The sequence below is a fragment of the Musa acuminata genome, chromosome BXJ1-5 (genome assembly GCF_036884655.1).
Source record: "Musa acuminata AAA Group cultivar baxijiao chromosome BXJ1-5, Cavendish_Baxijiao_AAA, whole genome shotgun sequence".
NCBI classification, from domain to species: Eukaryota; Viridiplantae; Streptophyta; class Magnoliopsida; order Zingiberales; family Musaceae; genus Musa; species Musa acuminata.
This window is the reverse complement of record NC_088331.1, coordinates 1,409,624-1,432,262: the sequence shown is the minus strand read 5'-3', so window position 1 is coordinate 1,432,262 and position 22,639 is coordinate 1,409,624. Positions and strand designations below refer to the sequence as shown.

The 22,639-nt window shown below is 38.6% G+C and overlaps 1 protein-coding gene and 1 long non-coding RNA gene across 2 annotated transcripts; both read right to left on the bottom strand.

Annotated features, from left to right (window-relative positions):
- Positions 1–216: 216 nt before the first annotated feature.
- LOC103983547 (transcription factor PHYTOCHROME INTERACTING FACTOR-LIKE 13) lies at positions 217–3,815 on the bottom strand. Its single transcript, XM_009400778.3, has 8 exons — positions 3,630–3,815; positions 2,649–2,754; positions 1,683–2,562; positions 1,483–1,581; positions 1,344–1,409; positions 1,173–1,238; positions 686–1,085; positions 217–515 (listed from the first exon to the last, which is right to left on the bottom strand). Exons 2-8 carry the CDS (start codon positions 2,738–2,740, stop codon positions 511–513), a joined length of 1,608 nt encoding a protein of 535 aa, XP_009399053.2. The 5' UTR covers positions 2,741–2,754; positions 3,630–3,815; the 3' UTR covers positions 217–510.
- A 12,279-nt stretch (positions 3,816–16,094) lies between these two features.
- Positions 16,095–17,865, bottom strand: LOC135674892 (uncharacterized). Its single transcript, XR_010513763.1, has 2 exons — positions 17,351–17,865; positions 16,095–17,247 (listed from the first exon to the last, which is right to left on the bottom strand). It is a non-coding gene; the product is annotated as an uncharacterized LOC135674892 (long non-coding RNA).
- Positions 17,866–22,639: the final 4,774 nt, after the last annotated feature.

Below are 22,639 nucleotides of genomic sequence, written 5' to 3'. Positions count from 1 at the left end.
TCAGATGTAAACTTTAATGCAGAAAATATATCATTTAAAATTAGACAGTGGCTCCTAAGATGTAAAAGTCTACTGATGATAATGACAGGATTGCAAGGAGTCATTGTGGAGTGGGAGCTGGATGGATGAAGAGCCAATAGTGCAATCACAATGTCTACATCACTGTTTTCAGCAATCACCAATTGGTGAAATAGATACTGGATATTTATTTCGTAGTGAATAAAAAATACGTATTCTATTGATATTTTGCACAATAAGATAACAAGTACCTTGTACTAGCTTGAGTTTCTAGCTCAACTAAAGGCCAGAATTTCTCATTCCCTTGTAATATACATAACAATTTCTGGCTTCAGCAGGTGATCAGGAGGATTAACAAGGAGAAGGCAACATGGTGATCGGTCAATTCCAATCTTCTGACCCCGTATCTTTGCGGCACCAACTCGGCGGCAAGTCCACAAAGAATTGTCCGAGATAAAGAGTAGAGCAGACTCTAGATTTGAAGTTCCTCCTTTAATCTGCTTACATAAGAAATAAGTTTCAGTAAGTAAACCAAGAAGATTTCTTCCTGCACCATGTTTTAGACTCATAATTTACGGTAATCAAAATTACCATGAGATGAACATCGTCTTTCATGATATGGACCAAGAGTCAGGTAAAGAAGAATTACTGAACACTCGCGACTTACCAGATTTGTTGTTCCTGATACTTGTAGGTCCTCCGGCAGCAGACGGGAGAGTGGTATCAGGTGATGCTGCTGATTGATTATGCTGCACCATGTGCGATCCATATGCACAAAAGTTATGAAAACCAAGGTACCGGGCATATGATTCGGGAAGATGAATGTTCTGCATCTGGCTGGGAAAGTTTGCTGCATTTATAGCTGGGGAGGGTAAAAATGATGCCTGGTTTCCACTGGAAACTGGGGCTACAGATGCATTGACAAATGGAACTCTTGGCAATTGAACTGCACTATGAATAGCAGACATGGATGCATGACTCATTCCAATTCCCATTCCCATGCCTGAAATGTATTGTTGGACACATGGAAACATCATCGACGCCATGCCACTTCCCATCCACATCATCTGATACATGACCAACGATACAATCATCGACGGTTTCTGTTATTTATATGTGGAGAAAAAGATGCAAAGGCACTAAAATTTTCATACCTGAACTTGCAGCTGAAGCGTTTTCAGGTACTCAATTGCTTCATCCAGCATTGATGCTTTATCTGTCTGAAATTATGTATAACCATAGTCAGACGAAAAATATGGCTGGATTGGAAATGCTCTTTCTACAACCTTAACTGTCAGAATCATGATCAAGAGAGACATATGTACCTTGTTGCAATGAGGTATGAGCTCCTGCAGAGCCTTCATTTTCTCATTTATTCTATCTCTTCTTCGCTACATGATAATAACACCTTCATAAGGACAGAGACATGAATCATTGAGTTGAAGAACAGGGAACTCATTTTACCCTCTCTGAGAGATTGTGGACCTCAGCAGCACGGCTTCTTCGTTTGGACGTCGGTCGTGTAGCCTGCTTCTTCTCATCGATTGACTCGTATTCAGCTTCCTGCAAGTTTCAGAGACCTGAGGTGTCAGGATCATCTTCAAAGAACACTGAACAAGAAAAAAAAAAAAAAAGTGGAATTATTTAACCTCTTAATAGAGTACCTCACTCTGGCACCCAGATTCTTCCACATCTCTTGCCTTCCTCCTCTTGTGGCTGTGATTGCTCTCATTCTGCTGTGCTGATCTTCCATAACTGCAGCCAGAACCACCTGAAGATGAAGTTACAGTGCCTTCATGTGCCTTGGATTGCATTCTCTCAGAGAGAAGCCTCATGCCAGTGCCCTCTCTAAGTCTTGTGACAATGTCAGCTGCATCATTGCTAATATTATTGCTTGGATCGGTCTGAGCTTGAATTTGATTACTTCCACAAGCACTTGACCCAACTGTCATCATTGAGGACTCCTGGGCACCTGCCTTGCTATTGCTCCCAGATCCTCTGTGCCCCAGTCGGCAACTCAAGGATCCCAAATCAGCCTTCACTTGCTTTGAGAAGTGAGGAAAGTTGAGGACACCACTGTTAGAATTTTCTAAGGAGGAAGATTGTGGCGTAGAGCCCATAACATGTGATCTAGGAGGGGGCATAATGTTGTCCTGGGGATGAGGAACGGACTGCTTAGGAGCAGGTGCTGTGAAAGCAGTGCCGTCATCGGTGAAACCGAATTTTAAGTACCTATCTTCTTCCTCCGCAGTGAAATCCTTGCTGATCTTTTCGGAGACAACTGTGTCTGTGCCTGTGATTTCAGGGAAGAACTCGGAACAGAATTCTTTTTCGAAGGAGTCATCGAGAGGGAACTGGAACCATGATGCAGCCTCAGCCTCTTGGATCAAGTTACTGGAATCCCCAAGGGATTGCTCATATTTCTGCACTGGATCAGGTTTCGAAGCTTGTTTGAATTCACCGACCGGACTTCTCCGGTGAGTCTGGCTGTGCATTACAACATGTCCATTCCTCCATAACAGCTCCACAAGCTCGTTATCAGGTCTGCAAGATCAGAAGAACACAAGATGATACATATTGGTTGAAGTTGATGGAAGCCGAGGAAGGAAACAGAGCAAGTGGGTTCTGACCCCATTGGTTTCCTTTGATTTGTCATGGGAAGGAGATCTGTCAAACGTCCAGAATCATCTTCCATGGTCCAGTCAGGAACATATTGATTCATTGATGGACTACGAACTTCTCCACAGAAAGAGAAACAAAATCAAATCAGAACAAGTGAAGAGCAACATAATGACCAGGAAGATATCACCACATAACATTCAGCAAATGCTCAAATACATAACCCAAAGATGGAACAGGAACACAAGAAGAAAAAAATCTCCAGGTTTAGATTTAGTTTGAAGACAATGAAAACCTGAGAGGATTATGCGATTTTTTAATGGAAAGATTATGAGAAACTGAATAAAATAAAAGGACGATGGAGATTAAAATATAGACATGTGACTTTACAATTCTCAATCTAGAATCTAGTTATGAGACAGATATCTTTAAAGATTCGGAAAAGAAGGAAGAAGATGGAAACAATAGTATTGCCAAAGAGGGTAAATAAGCACAGATCTAATTAGCCACGACAAATAACCAATAAAGAAGAAGAAGAAGAAGAAGAAGAAGAAAGAACAAAAGAAGCATAAGAAACGAAAACGCTGAAGAAGGCCAATCGACATGAAGGAAAAGAAGGATTTTTGCCTAAAAAAATCTAAAGCATGGAAGAACAGATAAAATAGCAAAGGAATGAAACAACTCCAACTCCAAGTAGTAAAATCCAAGAGAAAGCATGCAATCAGAACTAATAGTATGCAACCCAAACAGAAACATCAACATTTCATCATGAAAAAGACAAAGGAAGTTCAACAAGTGGTTCTGATTTCTAGCACAAAACAGATATCAAAACCTCACGAGACAGCTCAATTAATCGAAACCAAACTACACACAAATTAGAAAGAAGATCAAGTGTTCGTTGGGCAAAAAGGAGAAGAAAGCCTTGGCAAATGTGAAAAATCCACAATGACCATGAAGGGAAGTACAGAAACCAGGGAGGAGAAGGGACCAACCTAGTTCAGCAAAAGCTCTTCTGAATTCGCCAACAGGCTCTCATGCAAACAGTGAAGTATCGTCAAATGGAACAGAATTCCTCCTCCCTCCCTCCTTCTCTCTCTCTCTCTCTCTCTCTCTCTCTCTCTCTCTCTCGATCTATCTCTGTGTTTCCCAGCTTTCTTGTTCTGAAGAGGCCTTCACAGAGCCTTTATGAGAGTAGTGTTATGGATTTGACCCTCTTCTCCTTTTTAACCACGCCAGATTCGGATATTGACAAGGAGGACGACACATGACATCGTTATCGCATCACAACATGCCATTTATCATGCTACCTGCTAAGTATTATCTTCTCTCGTTACAGAATCTTTGGCTATATATATATATATATATGTATATATACTGTTGCTTGTTTCAGTATGGCAAATCTATGGGTTGAGCATCATGCCAGGCCACGTTCCTCTGTTGTCTGAATCCAAGTTCTATCACTCCAAGGCATGAGCAAGTTTTGGGTTGGATCAATTAATCCCAAATCATTTGCTTCGGCTCCATAGATGACAGTGGGTGTACTTTCTTCTTGTCATTGCATACAAGGAGAGTGCAAAAGTTGCATGTAAGCACTGTCGCATGGATTGGTCTGATTCAAAAGTCAAAAGAAAAAAAGAGAGGATTCTGAAATCTGGATGAATGAAGAAAAGTTGGTCATCAATCGGATGAGGAAATCCTGCTGCTTTTCTTGACTTTGCAAACCCAAACAGCTGATTTCCGAACTTCAGTCGATGGCCATGGGAAGAAGAAATTGTTAAAATCTCTCTCTTCTCTCTCTCTCTCTCTCTCTTGTTTATCAGGCTTAATTAAAACCATTATTTTGATTCAAGAATGAAAGACCACAAAAAGGCTCAGCTGAGTACATGCATCCTTCTTACGAAGATAATACAGACTAGAAAATGGAACTGCGGACAGGATAGAAAGTCTGAAACTTGGAAGAAGAGTGAGAAGATTTCCTCCTCTCGAGAACAGTGTCCTTTTCCAGATTTATGCAGTAGCCTACACAAGTGGTATTGTGACTGCTTTGTCCTTCGTTAATACCACAAGATTTGATCTTTCTCTGTGACTTGAACGTGCTTAAACTGAAGTAAACAATGGAAGAGAAAGTTAGACAACCAAACCAATTGCATAAGTAAACCGTATGTGGAATTGGATGGTTGACGTATCTCTTATATCATTCCCCGCTTATCCACAGAATAGAATAACCGGAGTTGAGACGCCGTGTCGCCCCATAAAAAGTGGATTCAGCATTCATCCTTCTCTCCCAAATCCTCTCTATTTTTGGGGCTCGTCAAGGATGATGAGTGGAAGATGCAGTGTCATTATCACCAACATGTTGCCCTCAGTTTATGTCGAGAAGCATGTTTCCTATGGGTCCAAAATCCAAGTATCATTTAATAACATGCATTCATTCCATCACCATCAACTATTTCTGGACCAGGAAAAAGATTCACTACCTCTCCCCTCCTCTCTCTCTCTCTCTCTCTCTCTGCCTCTTCTGACTCCTTTACTGGGGTGGAAAAGTCATGGCGAAGGCAGGAAAGGCCATGTGGCTGCTGTTCTCTTAAATAATTGGACCAGGACTTGCTCAGAGCCAGGTTTGAAGTACCAATAAATTTGGCTTAATCTCACACTCGAACACAGCTGCAACTGCTGCACATTTCCCACCCCTGCAGATATTGCCGCAGGTCTCACACATGAACCATTGTCTTTACCCCTAGAATCTTCCTCAGCTGTGCCATCTTTGTGATCAGCAGGGTGTCGCAGAGGAACAGCTTAGGATTTGCAGCACAAAAAGATGAAGGAACAGGAGAGAACACAAATCAAGATGAATATGAATCAGGACCGAGGAACAACTTTGATGAAACAACATGCATATGGAATTTCCTAGACACCCTTCTTGTGTGAAATCTATATGAGCTTTAAGTCTTGATTAACTGATCGTTGGTAGGCACTTAATCGACAAGTATTGTGTCAATGTAAGGAATTGAAGTTTCCACAATCTTAAATTGAGAATGATATCAAGATCATCATAGTTATCTGTTCGACTCAAGCCAAAAAATTCAATGGGCCATTTGGACATATTATCAGAGAACTGACATTGAATAAACAAATGAAAAACCATCTTTAACATAAAAGTGCCAGTAGTTTCTATCATACATAATGCTCTGAAAAGCTGTGTCAAATGCTGATATCACATTTCATGTTTAAAAGGTGGTATGAGATGAGACCACAATTTCTGGCATTTTATATTTGATGTTCTACAATTCTGAGTCTAAGTAATGCAAGAGAAACAAAAATACAAAGCACCATGAATTGGTTGCCTGAATGGTTTCGGTTTGGTTGAAGTAGCTACAACTTTTCAGCTGGCAGTGCAATCACAGGGCTTAACTCCAATTTAAGTGAGCAGAGCTCCTAAATTTCCTGTTTTGTGAGTCTTCACCCTCGAGCACCTACAAGCGCTTGTAGTCTTCCCAGGATGGGTACAATGGTGTCCTGAGCTATCACTTTTGCTAATGTCTATAAATGTTATATCATAAACATAAGAATCAAAGTAGCATATGTTATCTAACAACCCTTTTCTTCGTTTCATTCATAGCGTAAAAGCGTTGAAGCTGAATTATGTATCGTATCTCTTGACATCAGAAAAGATGAGCTTACGCATATTCTTCAGGCAAACACGATTCATTAAACATTTCTATCAAAAAGAAAAGAAATTGACAACCTGGAAGTAACTTTAATACACCAAATCAATTGCGGCAGTTCTGAAGAGAAAAAGAAGGGACCTGTGTGGGAGTCCTGCGATAATTTTGTCCCAGCTCCTTGACTCGTCACCAGAACAAATGATACAAGTGAGTTTGTGACCTTCCGGGAGTACGGAGGATTCTCTCTGGTGTGCACTTTCTTGTCGCGCTAACTTGACGGTGCCGATTTAAGCAATCCCCAGAACCCTAGACGAAAAGATTACATCTTCGAGCGAATTTAGTCTCCAAAATCGAATTTTTAGACCAAAAGATGGCTTCTTTCGAGGCGAAAAGCAGGGTTTCGACGGAGCCGCAGGACCATCAATCACCACACGACACAAACGACGGTCACGGAGATGCAGGAGGAACAGCAACCGAGTAGAGGCCACGAATGACGTACAATTTTGTCGACGGAGCTCATCAATGACGGAAGCCTTCGTACCATAATCGACGACGACACTCCAATCGCCCTCTCTCTCTCTCTCTCTCTCTCTCTTTCTCTCTCTATGGAGTCTTCGTAACAAAAACCAAGAACGACATCTCCACTGCGCGCGTGAGGTATATCCATTCAGATGAATATATAATAATATAAAAGCTTTAAGAAGAAATGAATATTGTTAATATCGAAAAGTAACATTTATATCTCATTAATGTATCATTAACTCAACCTTGCCTTCTTATAAGGACAAAGAATTCCAAAACAAAAATAATACTTGTAAAAGAAGAAAGAAATTAAAAAAAAATCTAGAAATAACCTTACCTTGTCCTAAAAACAAAGAATTTTAAACCAAAAAATAGTCCTCGTTGTTTAAAAAAAATTAGAAATTAGGATTTGATTTTTGTATAAATATATCATGTATCTCTAGTCTTAGATACGGTTATTCTAGATCCGAAAAATACTTTAAGTTCCTAAATTATCCCTAAGAAGATTATTTGTCGGAAAGAATAAAATAAAAGAAGATTATGTACTTGAATATGAATAACTAGGATTTGTGCTTTAATATGAATAACTCGAATGTCTCGTAGTCGATGTTGTAGATTTTTTTTTCTTCTGTGGATATAGGTAAGGATTATTATGTTAATCTTATGTTAGTTTTTTAATATGTTTCTGATTATTGATCTTGTTTTTTTTTTATAAGTCCTTCACCCTTTCCAACATTTTTTAGTGTTTAGTTGTTATATATATATATATATATATATATATATATATATATATATATATATATATATATATATATATGAAATCTTTGCTAAATACATACACACTAGTATTGGTATAAAAGGTTGTTATATCATTTGTGTTAATAATTAAACATGTCTTCCAAGGATATTCATCTCATTGTTTTATTTTCTCATTATAAGAACAAGTAAAATGTTATTTGGTAGTTAAGAAAAAACTTTGATTTTAGATTCTAACTAATTTGTGTAAGGATTTCATGTGTTTCTTCACAAAAGATAATAGTTCAATAAATAATATTGCAATCTTCCATGTACTTTGTCAGGACACTTTGAGCCATTTAAAGTTACTCAAAAACTTAATGATCAAATTTGTCAGAAACACATTGAGATGATCAACATGCTTAAGCTCCTCTCTCCTTCTTCTTCTTTTTTTTTTCTTTATAAAAGATAAATGACGAAGATGAGATTCAAAGTTCAAAATCTCGCGATAGATTGTCAAAAGTTTTTACTAGCTAAGTTAGATAACACTTTCAATATGCTCAAGCCATGGTGCAACGATTTGATCGTCAATGGAGGGGTTGTTGGGTTATTTCGACAAGAGACTCAAGAAAACACTTTGATCCATCACGGTAGATTCTAAGTATCATCACGGACATACTCTTTTTTTATTGGAAAAATGGTGGAACCATAATATCTTCCTCAACCTCAACTTCATTCTCATCGAGAGGAGATTCTACATAGCATATCAAAGTGATCAAGGCCTGGCCCTAAACAATGGAACTCAATGATCATGCAAGAAGCAAGCTCCACATAAACACACTCACAGGAAGAGAGAGATAAATAGCCATTTGATGAACAGATCATGTAATAGAATTAGTAAAGCAACTCAAGCATGCTCGATACACATGATATCAATGTCAATCCGAACCCCATATAACGTAGATCATGTCAAAGCTTCAGCTTTCTCCAGCAGTGGCTCCTAGTCATACTGTACCGAGCTTGATTTCAAATCAAGTATATACATAGCAGGTGCTCATGGTTCCTGCATGTTGTTCTCTGGGCTATGGCAGGTGGTAGGGCAAGAAAGAGTCTGGGAACGGTAGGCATATGGGGGGCAATGCTACCTTCGGATAATTGGAAATCACAATAGTTGTAGCAACATCGGAGAAGATGAGGATGAGCATAGTGAAAAGAGTTATTTGGTAGTGGTGTATGACTCGAATGGTGATCTGAAAACTTTTCGAAAAGAATTACAATTTGTAGTCGGGTTTCTCAGCTTCATGGAAGTAATTGAGAAATAATCTCAGGTGAAGAAATTTCTTCTTACATTTGAGTTCACTTCTGTAAGATTCTTGATGAAAGATAACAGTTTAACAAATAATATCTCATGGACATACTCAAAATCTCACACAAAAAAAGCATATAAATTACTAATCTATTAATCTTTGAAGATGTATAACTATTTAAATATATATATTGTTATATACTTGAAAAAAATCAAATTCTTTAACTTGTTGTGTACTTCACCCTCACCAAATGAAAAAATTTCACTGTCTATATGTTCCGAAAAATGAACAATCATATACTTTTTTTTCCTTGATTTTTCATATCCATCCTCATCAAAAATGATTTATGCAAAAGAGAAAAAGAAAAACATTAGTATGCACTAACTCACACTAATATAAATGCCACAAAAAAAAAAAAAAAAAAAAACTTCTGTCAAAGTTCATATAGAAACTCAAACTAATATGCAATTTGTTAACTTGTATGGGTGTGTGTATGTCTTTCAGTGACCTTTATAACCACATAAATTACAATTTTGTTGGCAATTACTTACAAGCAATAGATATGTAGATATTTACACTAATCGTTCATACATTTCTAGTGTACAAAATGAAAGTATTTATTACCATTAAGGTGCTAAATCATCAATGTTTTCTCTTGTAGAAATTAATCATGTATCCTCAAACTAGGTCCTACTTGTTTGTATGCCCTATATGTTATTTTGTGTGGAAAAGAGTAAATCATTTTTCCCAAAACACACATAATTATACGATTACATGGATGCTCGATACTAAGTTATTGATTATAGTAGCTTTCTTGAGCTGCATACAATATTGATTCTCCCAATATTGAAAGCAAAACTGGCAAATGATGCATAAAATATAGTCATCACTGCATCAAAAATTAAAGGCTAAGTAAGTGCTTAATCTTCTTCTATAGTTCGTAGGATCAAATCCCTTTCTTCCTATTCACACAAGATAATAATGCATGGTAATGCCACTAGCCTGTTAGACAACTGTTTGTGCAAGCAAAAGAAGCCATTTGCAGTTAGTACACAAAGAAGATTCAAGTAATCATGGATGAGTAACTTATCTACTATTACAACCATGCATCTTCCATTGTATCTCATCAACCATGGGAAGTAATAGATACTACCATCGAGTTAATTATAACTAGCTACTACATGGAGAACTCCATCAACTATACTACAGTAAAAGAGTGAGGTCCCTCTTTCATCACCACCAAATAACTGCATACTCAGCAGCTCTAGATTTCACTCCCATACACATATATTTATATATATGGACTACAAACTAAGTTAGGGTATGTATATATCTATACCTACCCTGACCTCATCATATATCTAATAAACCTTAGGTTCTTTACTCAACATCATCAGTCAGGCAGCTGGTGCCACATCATTGTCGTCGTCGTCGTCGTCGTCGTCGCCGCGACCATTCTCTCGACGCACCACGCTGCGTAGGGCCATGTCCGGCACCTCGGCGACCACCGGGCCAGGGAGAAGAGACCTCTCCGTGGAGACGACAGCCATTGCAGCTTGATCGAGGAGGAGATCGAGAAGACAGTGGAGGGTTTGGAGTGAGGAGAGACGCGGCGTGGAGACTGGTATTTATAAGGGTTGCCGCAGTGGGAGCTGATGATGCCTCCTTCGCCTTTTGCCCTAAGCCGTATCTCTCTCATGGAGAAGGGAAAGGGAGGGTTCCGACCACGGCGGCTCTCGTCCACATTCTCGTCCGGCGTGGCGGATGGGACCCACTGGTTCGGGCATGGCTCATGGAGGGTGGTGGCCGTGCACGGTCTCCACGTGGAGGCGACGATCCATGCACGTTCTCAGCGTCCCGGGGGTGCGTGCAGGACTCGGGTCAACGCGAAGTCAGCCTGATTCTGCAGGAGGTCAAAGAAAAGTCAGCCTTCGTACGAGGCTAGTCTTCGTCGTCAACAGTTGTATACGTAGGCCTTGGCATCAAGATTATTTGCGTAGAGAGATACACTACAGGTACAAGATATTTGACAGCAAGAACTGTACGGACGTACATAAATATATATGTGTATATGATTGATTGCATGACATATATAGTGTTGACCTTAGAAGTGGCGGTCAACATGATTATTTTAGTTATCATTAATCCACAAAATATATTTTTCAGAAAATAAGAGAGATATGTATGTAAAGTAACATAATAATACCTTATAAATTTCTTCAAAAAAAAAGAAAATATTCTCTATAATTTTTTCAACCGTTGGACGTACAAAGGAACGATAGTATCAGTCAGAGGAGGGGACCAAAATAAACACTTACAGTCAACTGCGTTAATATGCACAGTTCATTCGTGGCTGGACATATCTGCTCATACAATTTAGTTGGTGAGGCTGATGTAGCTGTATAATAGCAGACGGCTTTTTGTCCATCTAATTTGTAGATCACCATATTATAGGTATAGTTCAGCCATGTCAGAACTGCTAACATATTATTGATATGGCGGAGAAAATTGAATTCCATGTTCTATTCCCAGGACAGTCGCCATATTATAACTATGCCCGCTTATTGATATGGTGGCATCAACACTTGGCATCTGCAACATCAAGGTATGAACTGGTATTCGTTGTGTTTTAGGTTTAAGATCTTTTTCTAATGCATGTATCATGAGATCCAAGTCAAACAAATAGCAGCAATATTTCTTAGATTTTTCATCACAACAGATCTGTTGCATGCTATTCTACCAAACAAAGGAGATGTATTTGGACCAAAAGAACCCTAAAATGGAGATGCTCTTCGCTGAGATTGATGGACTGCTTGTGTCTCCGCTTCTGGGAGACTGCACACCAGCTCAGCACGATTGAAGGCCGATGTATAGAACACTGGTTAAGATTAGCTTCATGAGGGTTTGAGCATTTTGAGCTCAGCAGTAGCTCCACTAAAGCTGCTAGTTTGATTCACTAAAATATGCCAAACAACATTTCTTTATTTGGATCCGAAAACCCTACAGCATATCTTTCACATTTAAGTGAAGCAATTTTGTTTGAGCCTCCGAAAACAGTAGACCTGCCATAATCATCCTAACGTACATACTACAGAGCATCAAACTCTTCGCTCAATATCATCAGGCAGCTGGTGCCACATCGTTGCCGTCCTCGTCGTTGTCGTCATCAATCATCATCATTGTCACCACGGTGGTGACGACATCCATTGCAGCCGGTAGACGACGACGATGATGATACATGTATGTAGTGGACGCTTTTCGGGTGAGGAGAGAAGCAGCATCGAAGCTAGTATTTATATGGGGCAAAGCATGAGGAGATGCCTCGGTGGGGGATGGTTTTCAGCTTTCACTACCGGCTGGGGCCGGCCGGTGTCTGGGGGAAGGAAAAGGAGGTCTCGTGGGGTGGTGGTGGTGGTGCCACGGTGCTCTCTTAAACATGTTCGCCCGACGCGGCGCACGGGACCCGCCGGTTCGGTCCTGGCTCATGGAAGGTGGTCGCGGCGCACGGTCTCCACGTGGATGCGGCTACCCATGCACGTTCTTAGGGTTGGCGGCAGGTGCCACGGCGGACGGAGGGCGCACGTGCCGGACTCTGGTCAAAGAGGAGTCAACCTGACTCTGAACTGCTCTCCGCCGTCAACTTGGAGTAACCACACAAATCTCCTGCTAACTGTCACATATATATATATATATATATATATATATATATATATATATATATATATAGTGGTTTCGGTTCTCTCCTCTCAAATTACGACTTTCATACAGACATTTCTATTTTCTGTGTGTGTCCCATAGAAGAAAGTCATATGTTCATACAAATGTAGCTGAATAATAGCAATGAATTTTGTCCATCCAATATGTAAATAATCATAATGTAGATGTAGTGCTCAGCCATATATTCCATATATTTACTTCTGCTTTCTGACTCAGATTTATGCCACATTCTATTCTGAGGATATGGTGGCATCAACATTTTGGTGTAATAACTGCAGTATCTGCCACATCAAGTTATGAATGGTTTCCACTGCTTTTTAGGTTCGAGTTCGTCCCAGTCTGCAATGAACTTCACCATTTCTTGGAATTTCCGGCACAGCAAATTTACTGCATAGTATTCTACCAGATGCCAAAGGAAAGACAGAGTGTCTCGACCAAGAACCAAACATTGGACGTCCGATGGATTCGGTCATGGCCTCCTGAAACTAATGGAGCCTTTGTGAATGTACCAAGTGCCAGCCATTTACGGCTAGGAGGCCCCTTCATTAAGCTGCTAACGTAACTTGTGCTGATGTTGCATCTCCATGTCGGATGGATCAGCTTATCCTCAGCCCAGAAAGTTTCAGCACATCGACCACTTGTCGAGAGAATACGCATGCACGAATCCCCACACAACGGCAGGAGATCGAAAGCCATGCATGATGCAGTGGAGTTTTGGAACCACTGGATAGAGCTCTAGGTTTTCACTGGTGACGAAGAACAAGCAACAGCTCTTTATGATGATAGGCATCAACTATGAGAGTGTACACGAGCTCAGCATGATCGGCTAAGATATTTCTCAAGGATCTGAGCATGTTTAGTTCAGCAGTAGCTACTAAATCTTCCGGTCTTAATCATAACATAGGAATGAAACTGGTTACACTTCTTGCATTGGATCTGATAACCCTACAAAATACATATTATAGACCCTCTACTCGACGCCATCACGCAGCTGGTGCCACATCGTAGTCGTCGTCGTCGTCATTGTCACAACCATCCTCTCGTTGGTTCACACTGCGTAAGGCGGTGTCCTTCACCATGGTGACGACCAGGCCAAGACCGAAAGACCTCTCGGTGGTGACGACAGCCATTGCAGCCTGATCGAGTAGGAGATCAACGAGGCCGAAGCAAGCGTGATGGATATGTGGAGTGGAGGTCTTGGAGTGAGTAGAGGAGCAGCATCGAACCCGGTATTTATAGGCGTTGCTGCGCCAGAGATGCCGTCCGGCTTTTCGAAGTGGGTGCGAAGTGCCATGGTATGTCTCGTCCACACGTTAGACCTACGTGGCGCGTGGGACCCCGGGGTTCGAGGCTGGCTCGCGCATAGGGTGGGCGCGGCGCATGGTGTCCACGTGGATAAGGCCATCCATGCACGTTCTTTGCGTTCGCTGCAGGCGCCACGAGGGAGCGGGCCGCAGGTCGAAGCGAAGTCAGCAGCGTGACTCCAAACTAGGTCGAAGAAAAGTCAGCGCGATGCTGAACTAGTCTTTTGTCGTCAACGAGCTCGAAGATCATCACATACGTCTGCATTTTGACATTAAGATTTGCATAGATCTTTAAGTTAGTAGATGTTTGAAGTAAGAGTTGAGTATTTAATATCTGAGATCAAGAGCTCGTGTTGTATAGGCTCACGTTTATGATATAGTACTCATAGTTGTCTGTGGCACGTATCTCTCGTATCAGAATTTGGTGTTGACATGACAAGTGTTGATGTCTTATTTTATCGACATTTACTGTACAAGGATTCATGTATCAATTTTTAATCGACTAAAGTATTCACCGTTTCAGATTAAGGAAAACAAAAGGTAAAGGATTATTCTCAATAATCCATAAAGTATATTCTCTTGCTTCAAGGTGTTTTTTCAAAAAATAAAAATACCATCTGTACTTACTTTCATAAACTTTAGAAACCCTCACTTTGTAGCTCTAAAAATTTATGATTAAGATTTATCATCTAAGTTAATTCTCTTAGTATTTGAATATTTTCAAATAGACGATCGAGGAAGTTACCAACGTAGCTAGTATATCATATATGAAGAGAAGATTGATAAACTATACTCGTCATGATGCATAGTTGTTGCTCGGAGATCAAAGTTATTATATTAATGGAGATAAGTCTGGTAGATTAAGAGAAATTATTATTTTATGAAAAATAATCACAAAAATTATCAAAGCTAGAAGAGGAAAAAGACATGGATGTCAGATTTGATAAAGGAGTTGTCATCATGCACTAACAAAAGACCGAGCACCATTGGATTGAGGTTGAACAGATCGGATCGAATTAGAATCGCAGCGCGTATTAGTGATATGGTGTTGGAAAAGAAATCATCAATGTTGAGAGCAAAGCCTCAAACGCAAGAGAGGTGTCATCAAAGCAAGAGTTCTAGTGGTCGGAAGAAAAGTCATTGAAGAAGCAGTGGACACAAGTAGATCTGGGGAGAAGCTTGTGATCTACAATGTTGACGATGACCCGCAACGAGGAACACGTTGCTAACCATGAGTTGGAGAGAAGGCAGTGTTGCTTGTGATGAGAGAACGAGGTCAATGGGGGAGAAGGAGGAGATGTCGATGAGGGAGTAAGGAGACACTTAGATCAACGAGTAATGATATTGAGCAAATCTGTTGTAGAGCATATCAACAAGGAATGGAGTGAGTCAGTAAGGAGGAGCCATTGTTGTTGTTGCAAAGAAGCTATTGACAAGTAGCATAGATAGATAGGATCCTTTTATTTTCTGTATATTTATTTTCTACATATTTATTAAGTCTGTTTAGTTTAACTTATTATGTCTTTTGACAAACCCTAGGAGGCCGATCCCCTCAAAACGATCAAGGAGGGTCGATCCTCTCGAAGCGATCAAAGAGGTCGATCCCCTCGAAGTGATCATCCCCTTTCTCTTCTTCTTTTTACGATAAGACTTTAGAGATCCTGATCGTTGGATCTACGATTGAGATGAATAAAGGATGACTCTATGATAGTTTGATCTATAACCGGGAAGAATAGAGGATAACTTTGCAACGGAGAATAGAGGAGATGGTAGTTCGCTAAAGAGAGAAAGGCCTATACTTGCTTAAGGTAAAATAGCTCTAATGTAATGAAGAATTTATTATGAAAGAGATGTGAGGGAAAGATTTCACTCTGCATATATCATGATGATTAAATCTCAAATCATATATTGATTGATGATTAGAACATATATAACGAATACAAAGTTATCATTTCATATTTATTATTATTACAATCTTATATGTCTAATTTTATCAGACATTTATTGTACTATGATTCATGTATCAATATTTAATTTATAAAAATATTAGCAAGACATTTGTAAATCCAATTTATATATCATCCCAATGTATAAACACGCATGCAGGAGCGATGATGCAGTCTTAGTTTTGGTTTCTATGTCACTGAAGAACACAAGTAGCTTCTTGTGATGAGGAATCAACTGCAAGAGTATACACGAGCTCAGCATGAACAAAGGTTGCTCTTTTTAGGCCCAATCATATCACAAGAACCAAATCGATATACTCATTGGATCTCACGACCGTACCACACTATCCTCACACTCCAGTGAAGCCCACAAAGAGAATACACCAGCTCTCGACATACATAATATGGACTCTTTCTTTACTCGATGTCATCAGGCAGCTGGTGCCACATCGTTGTCGTCGTCGTCGTCGTCATCATTGTCGCCACCATCCTCTCGTTGCTCCATACTGCGTAAGGCTGCGTCCTTCACCATGGCGACGAGCCGGCCAGCTGGGACCAGGGTCCTCTCGGTGGTGACGACAGCCATTGCAGCCAAGAAATCAACGAGAACAATGGAAGCGTGTGGTGGAGGTTTCGGAGTGAGAAGAGGAGAAGCACTGAGGCTGGTATTTATAAGCGGCGTTTCACTTCCTGTGCTCGACCGCCCCAATTGCTATCGAGGAGAAGGGTAAGGGGGAGGGTACGTCGCCGCGGTGGTGTGTTCTCCTTCGCACGTTCGTCCTACGTGGCCGTGGGACCCGGAAGTTCGAGGCTGGCACATGGAGGATCGCTGCGGCGCGCGGCCTCCACGTGGGAGCAGAGACAGTGCACGTTCCCGGCGTCCGCTAGTTACGTGCAGGACTCGGGTCAAAGAAAAGTCAAGCTTTCGTAGGTCCCATCTTTAGTGGGCATTTGTATGGTGGCCCGGTGAGCTCCAACACCATCACATCCGTCTGCCGACATCAAGATTCGCGATGATGAAGAAATTGTATAATTTGGTGTACGGTATATATTCTTTTAAATGATATCATTCATATATATCACCCGAAATATGACTATAATTCTTCAGATTATAATCACATAATGAGTCATCATAAAGTATTCAATGTTTCTTAGAGCTTCAAATAATAACTAAATTAGTTTTGATTTCCATCCTTGCAAAGATTCTATTTAGTAAACGGATAAGGTTAAGAATTGGCATGAGTTATTCCTGCTGTGATTTAATCTAGTAAGATCCAACTAAAAGTAACCCCAAAACCTAATCTCATGGATATACCTATATAAATATACCACATATTATCGTCACAAAAGTTTATGACTTCGCTCACTGTTCAGCGACATGGTGGATTTAGCGCATCATTGCTTGCTGTGATATCTGTCACATCAACAAGAGATGTATTAGATTATCACACGTTATTCTACCGGAGAAAGAAATATAAAATGGAGCTTTGGTGTCGTGCATCTATGGCTGGGAGTACCAGTCATTGAGGTGCAGCAAAGCTTCCTACTCCTCTGCAGCGTTTAGTGCTCCGGAGCTCCAGTTCGGCGAGTCTCCCGGTGGTGGCACCGGTTCCAGGGCCGGAACAGCGTCCGCCGCCTCCACGAAATCGACATCTTGAAGCCGTCGAGCGCATGAGTGCAGCAGCAGGAGATGGAAAACGACAACGCAGCAGAGGTTTGGATCCACTAGGTAAAACGAAAGCTGAAAGAAGTTTGCGATGGTGCTGTAAGAACGAGGGAGGAGGTTTCTATATACGAGGAGGAATGGCTGGGCTGGGTATGTAGTAGGTGAGATGCATGGTAGGTGGCAGCAGTTCATGCCTTCACCAGTAAAGAGCGTGCACAGGTGCATGCAGCAGGGATGAAGGGAGCTTCATGCACGCACTCGGCATGCCTTCATCGCTCGAGAGTTTGAGCACATCGACTGCAGTGTTCGCTACAGAAAAGTTACAGGTGGAGTCGTTCTGTATGCTGGTTTTTAGCCTCTTATTGTTCCAATTACACAGATACTAAATTACCTATTAGCTTTAGTTGATTTTGTAGAATAGAGGAATATACTGTAAAAGAGATTAATTTATTCATTGAGATAATTTTTATTTATATAGATTTTAAGGAAGAGATATTTTAATCATGTACTCAAATTACATAATCAAATCAATCATTTAAATATGCGATTGATCCTTTGATCGAGGTTACAAGGATGTTATTGCATATTTGTCTCTATCATTATCTTTTATTATACCCTCGTAAAATTAAACTCATATCAAGAATGTCAATCTTGATCCAATGTAATTGAAATATTTTACGAGCCAGAAGTTTTGTGAAAGAGTCTGCTACTTAGTTAGAAGTATCGATGTGAGAAACATGTAATTGATATATGATAACTTCATGTCTAATAAAGTAAAAGTCGATAATAATATATTTCATGCGTGAGTGGAACACCAAATTGGTATATAGGTATGTGACATTGATATTATCACAATATATTATATGAGCAGATTGAGAGTTAATGTCAAATTCGTATAGCAAATTGGTGACCCAATTGAATTCTACAGCGATGGTGGCAATGACTCGTCATTCAGCATTAATGGTGGATCTTACTACTATATTATGTTTCTTGAAACTCTAATAGATTAGATTTGCTCTAGGAAAGATAATGTAGACTGACGTAGATGTTCTATCATTAGTGTTTCCTGCCCAATTATCATCGACGAAAGCATAAAGATGAAGTAATGAGTGTTTACCAAGAAGTCCATAATTATGATTCCATTTTAGATACCATATGATATGTTTTAGTACAAATTAATGCGTGGTGAAGGGTCAACGTATAAATTATGATAGTTTGTTGACGGCAAATGAGATATCTGGACATATAAGTGATAAATATTGTAAGAAACCAAATACTTATCGATATTATATACGATCCATAGTTGGGCTATCATTATATAATTTGAGTAATTCGGTAATGGAGTATAGGGTAGCGACTTCTTTGTTATTTTACATATTCATCTTTAATAATAGATATTGAATATATTTCTCTTGATATAAAAAAAGTTTAGAAAATATAAACTCTGTTTCCACTCTTAGAAAATAGTATAAGGTTCCTAGATCTTTGATGAAGAATCGATCTGTCAATTACTTAAGAAATTATTTGATCTTCATAGAATTATTGCCTTGTGATGATACTATCATCTACATAAATTAGTAGATATATAATACTTCCCTTTTGTTATCGTAGAAATAAAGATATGTCAGGCTTAGAATTGACGAAGTTAGCTAACGTAAAAAACGAGCCAAGTTTAGTTTACTAGGCTCTTGGAGCTTAGTGAAATTCATAAATAGTTTTTTGTAGTTTATAAATATGATTTAGATATTGAAGCTGGATGAAGTTAGGAGATTATTGTATAAAGACATCTTCGGTTAAGGTCCCTTATACAAAAGTATTGTTAATATCAAGTTGGCATATATGTCAACTTTGAGTGAAAATCAAACTCAGGATAAATTAGATTATCGTCGGTCTAACAACTGGACTTAATATTTCTATGAAATCAATTTTTGGTTGTTGGTGAAACCTTTTGGTCACTAAACGTGTTTAGTATCTTACAAAGGATTTCATTTGGGTTTTGCTTAATTTGAAAGATCCACTTACACCTGATGATATTTTGTGTGTAATAAAATGATACAAGAGTCCATAAGATATTATAGATTAGAATATCATATTCTTCACACATGGCTTTGCCATAGTATAGAGATTTTTATGCTTGTGTGGTGGTTGTGGGTTTAGTAGGTTCGGGGGAGAGTTTGTTGTAGCATGGAGGTCAAAATTTTGACGTGGTTTGAAGATATCATTTTTTAAGTATTTTGTCATATAATGTTCATGCTCGGTGGTATTATTAGGCTATGTTAAAGGTATAAGAATTAGTAAAGAGTTACTGATGCATACTTGATCAAGCTGATACACTTCAGTGTCGCTTGGTCGAGGAGAGGACAAAGACATTATTTGTGGTGCCGAGAATGTTACTTCATCGGGCATTGCAAGTTAGTGGAGAAGAAGATGGAGAAGTTGCGTAGAGGGTGAGATGCTGCTAAACTAGAGTGATAAGGGAGTACTGGTCTAAAGGAGAACTACAAGCTAATGTGATGAGAGGTGTCTTTAAGAGGGGTTTGAGGTATATTCATATGAATCCAATGGTATATGGTTATTATAGTGGCTCATATTACTAAAGCTATGTGAGTTTAGAATAAAAATACGGACTCAACAAAAATAACATAACGTAATACAAAGATCTTTTAAGTTTGAGGATCATAGCATCAAAAAGTATTATTGTCAAGAGAGTACCTAATGAAGATGCAAGGCTTCGATCTTGGTGTTAACTTTTGTGTAATATAGGGTTATAGCTAAGGACAACATAAACAATCAAATACTTTAAGTTTCTAAAGATTTAAAATTTTATAAAATATTTTTTCAAATGATAATTGGTATTGTATGATTGGAATTAGCATGCAGTTAATAAGGTAAACTATAATTTAAAAGACTATTGACCAAAAAATTAGTGGTATCGAAGCTTAGTATAAAAGAGTGAAATCATTTTCAACTATATGTCGATACTTTCATTCAATAAAGTTTACTAGTTCATGTGTGAGCGGTGGTAACTTGAGATATTATATATCATAAAATAAGAGATAAGTTGTTAGAGTTTCCTCCATCAGAATAAATTATTTTTATGATAGATTGAAAGAAGTTCTTAACCATATTTCTAAGATGAGTAAAGATTATAGTAACTTAGATTTATATTTGAGAGGGTAAAATCATGTATATTTAGCAAAGTAATATATGAAAATGATATAAAATCTAAAATTATCAAAAGAAATGATAAGTGTAGGACTCCAAAAATCGATATAAATAATTTTAAATGATTTAGAACAATATATGAAAAAAATTCCAAAAGATACTTAGTGGCTTTTATTATTAAGGTAAGCATTACAATGAGTTACCGTTTTACTTGATTTGAAAACTAGAAAAAAGTAACAAAAAAGTATTTATCATTGAATGAAAGGTGATAGATGATCAAGACGATGATGCCATATATCAATTAGAGCATCAATTAAGGTAAGAGCAGTTGGTTGGGTGATTTGTGAAGTTGACGATCACTCATAGATATTTTTATTCTAGCCTCGAACCAAGAACAACCCCGTACTCAAATCCTTTAAAAAAACGAGTTAAGAAAGAACTCAATAGAGGTGTTATTTTTTTTACAAAATTAAGAAATAACAATAAGATTTCTTTTTATTTATGAAGTGTACATAAAACAACATCTAGTGTAAAAGTATTAGTGTGTGAATTAAGTATTATTGAACTAGTACTAGTAATCTAGATTTTATTCTTTTGTTATGTGTCCAATATATGACTTTACGTTGATTATTATTATTGAGATGCTAGAGCTATTGATACTTATAGTTGAAGTTATTTCTTGGGTTATTTGGATTGAAGTTGCTACAATAATTAGAGGGTTGATAGTCTAATGGAGAATGTTGACTCTACGCGTTACTCATGTGTTTAGGAGCCATCTTTTTTGATCCTTTATTGAAGTTTTTATTATTTTGATTGTTTTTTCTTTTGGATTTTTAACTGAATTGAGCTGTGATAGTTAGTCTCGTCAAACTCTAGATGTGTTTCATGATCAATTAACTTATCATACAGTTCTTCAAATGATATTAGTGAGACACATGCCCAAATTACTATAATTAATTCCTTATATTTGTCTCCTAGGCTATTGAGAGTATAAACAATGACTTCTTCATCACTCACATGATGACCTATTAAAGCCAAGTCATCTGTAGTAACTTTTAAATTTTGCATATAATCAATAATAGCACTTATCTCTCTTATTATTTTCATCAAAATAGATAAAAGACTTAGTATACAAAGTGCTAGAGTGATTAACAATGGTGATTTATAACTTTGACCATATTTTTACTGTAATGCTACACGAAGAGATTAGTGGTGTTATGGAGTCAACAATTGAGGCTTAAATTGCTTATAGAATAAGATGATCTTATCATAGCCATAACTTGTTATTAGAATTTGGCATTGGGATAGGTTCTCCTGTTATTTTTATTTTTTTCTGGTGAGCAACGAAGAGAGTCATCGATGTAATCTAAAAAATCATATCCAAAAAGGAGATTAGTGAATTATGCTCATCAAGATATATTGTTGTCAGCTTTGGATAGTTTGAAGGGGATTAGAGTTGCTGCATTGATGAATATAAGTCCTATAGGTTTAAATGAGCTATTATTTCTTAATAAAACAATAATTTAGGCGTTAGATGAGGAGGAAGAAGACATGGATGTTGGTTGGTTACTTACAATATGAATGCTCACCAAGTAAATTTAAACAGAGGAGGTTCATAAACGATCTACTTTGTTATCCGTCAATTAGAGCTGAGCAATGGTGGAGGATTGTCAAAGGAGGTAGATCTAATCTATGATCAATATTATCATGGAACAGATCAAATTTGCAAGGTGAAGCATATCTATTATAGAGCATATCTATTCTCTCCCGATCACAGTCGTTCTTCTTGCGATAGTGGCACCCCGATGGCTGCGATAGAGTCACACAGATGGTGATTGCATCTGTAACTTAGTAGAGCCAACAATGACGGAGTGGGAGGTGTTGTCCTTTAGGGACGGAGGCGATAGTGGGTCAATGACTACGCTTGTTATGAGCATAACTGACGGTAATGGAGGGGTAAGCGTTAGTCTATGAG

Coding starts and splice junctions, on each gene's coding strand:
- LOC103983547 (XM_009400778.3), bottom strand. CDS start 2,740: ATGAATCAATATGTTCCTGACTGGACCATGGAAGATGATTCTGGACGT. Junction 1,582..1,682: donor AATCTGGGTGCCAGAGTGAG/GTACTCTATTAA, acceptor TGAAACTTGCAG/GAAGCTGAATACGAGTCAAT. Junction 1,239..1,343: donor TCATACCTCATTGCAACAAG/GTACATATGTCT, acceptor ACATAATTTCAG/ACAGATAAAGCATCAATGCT.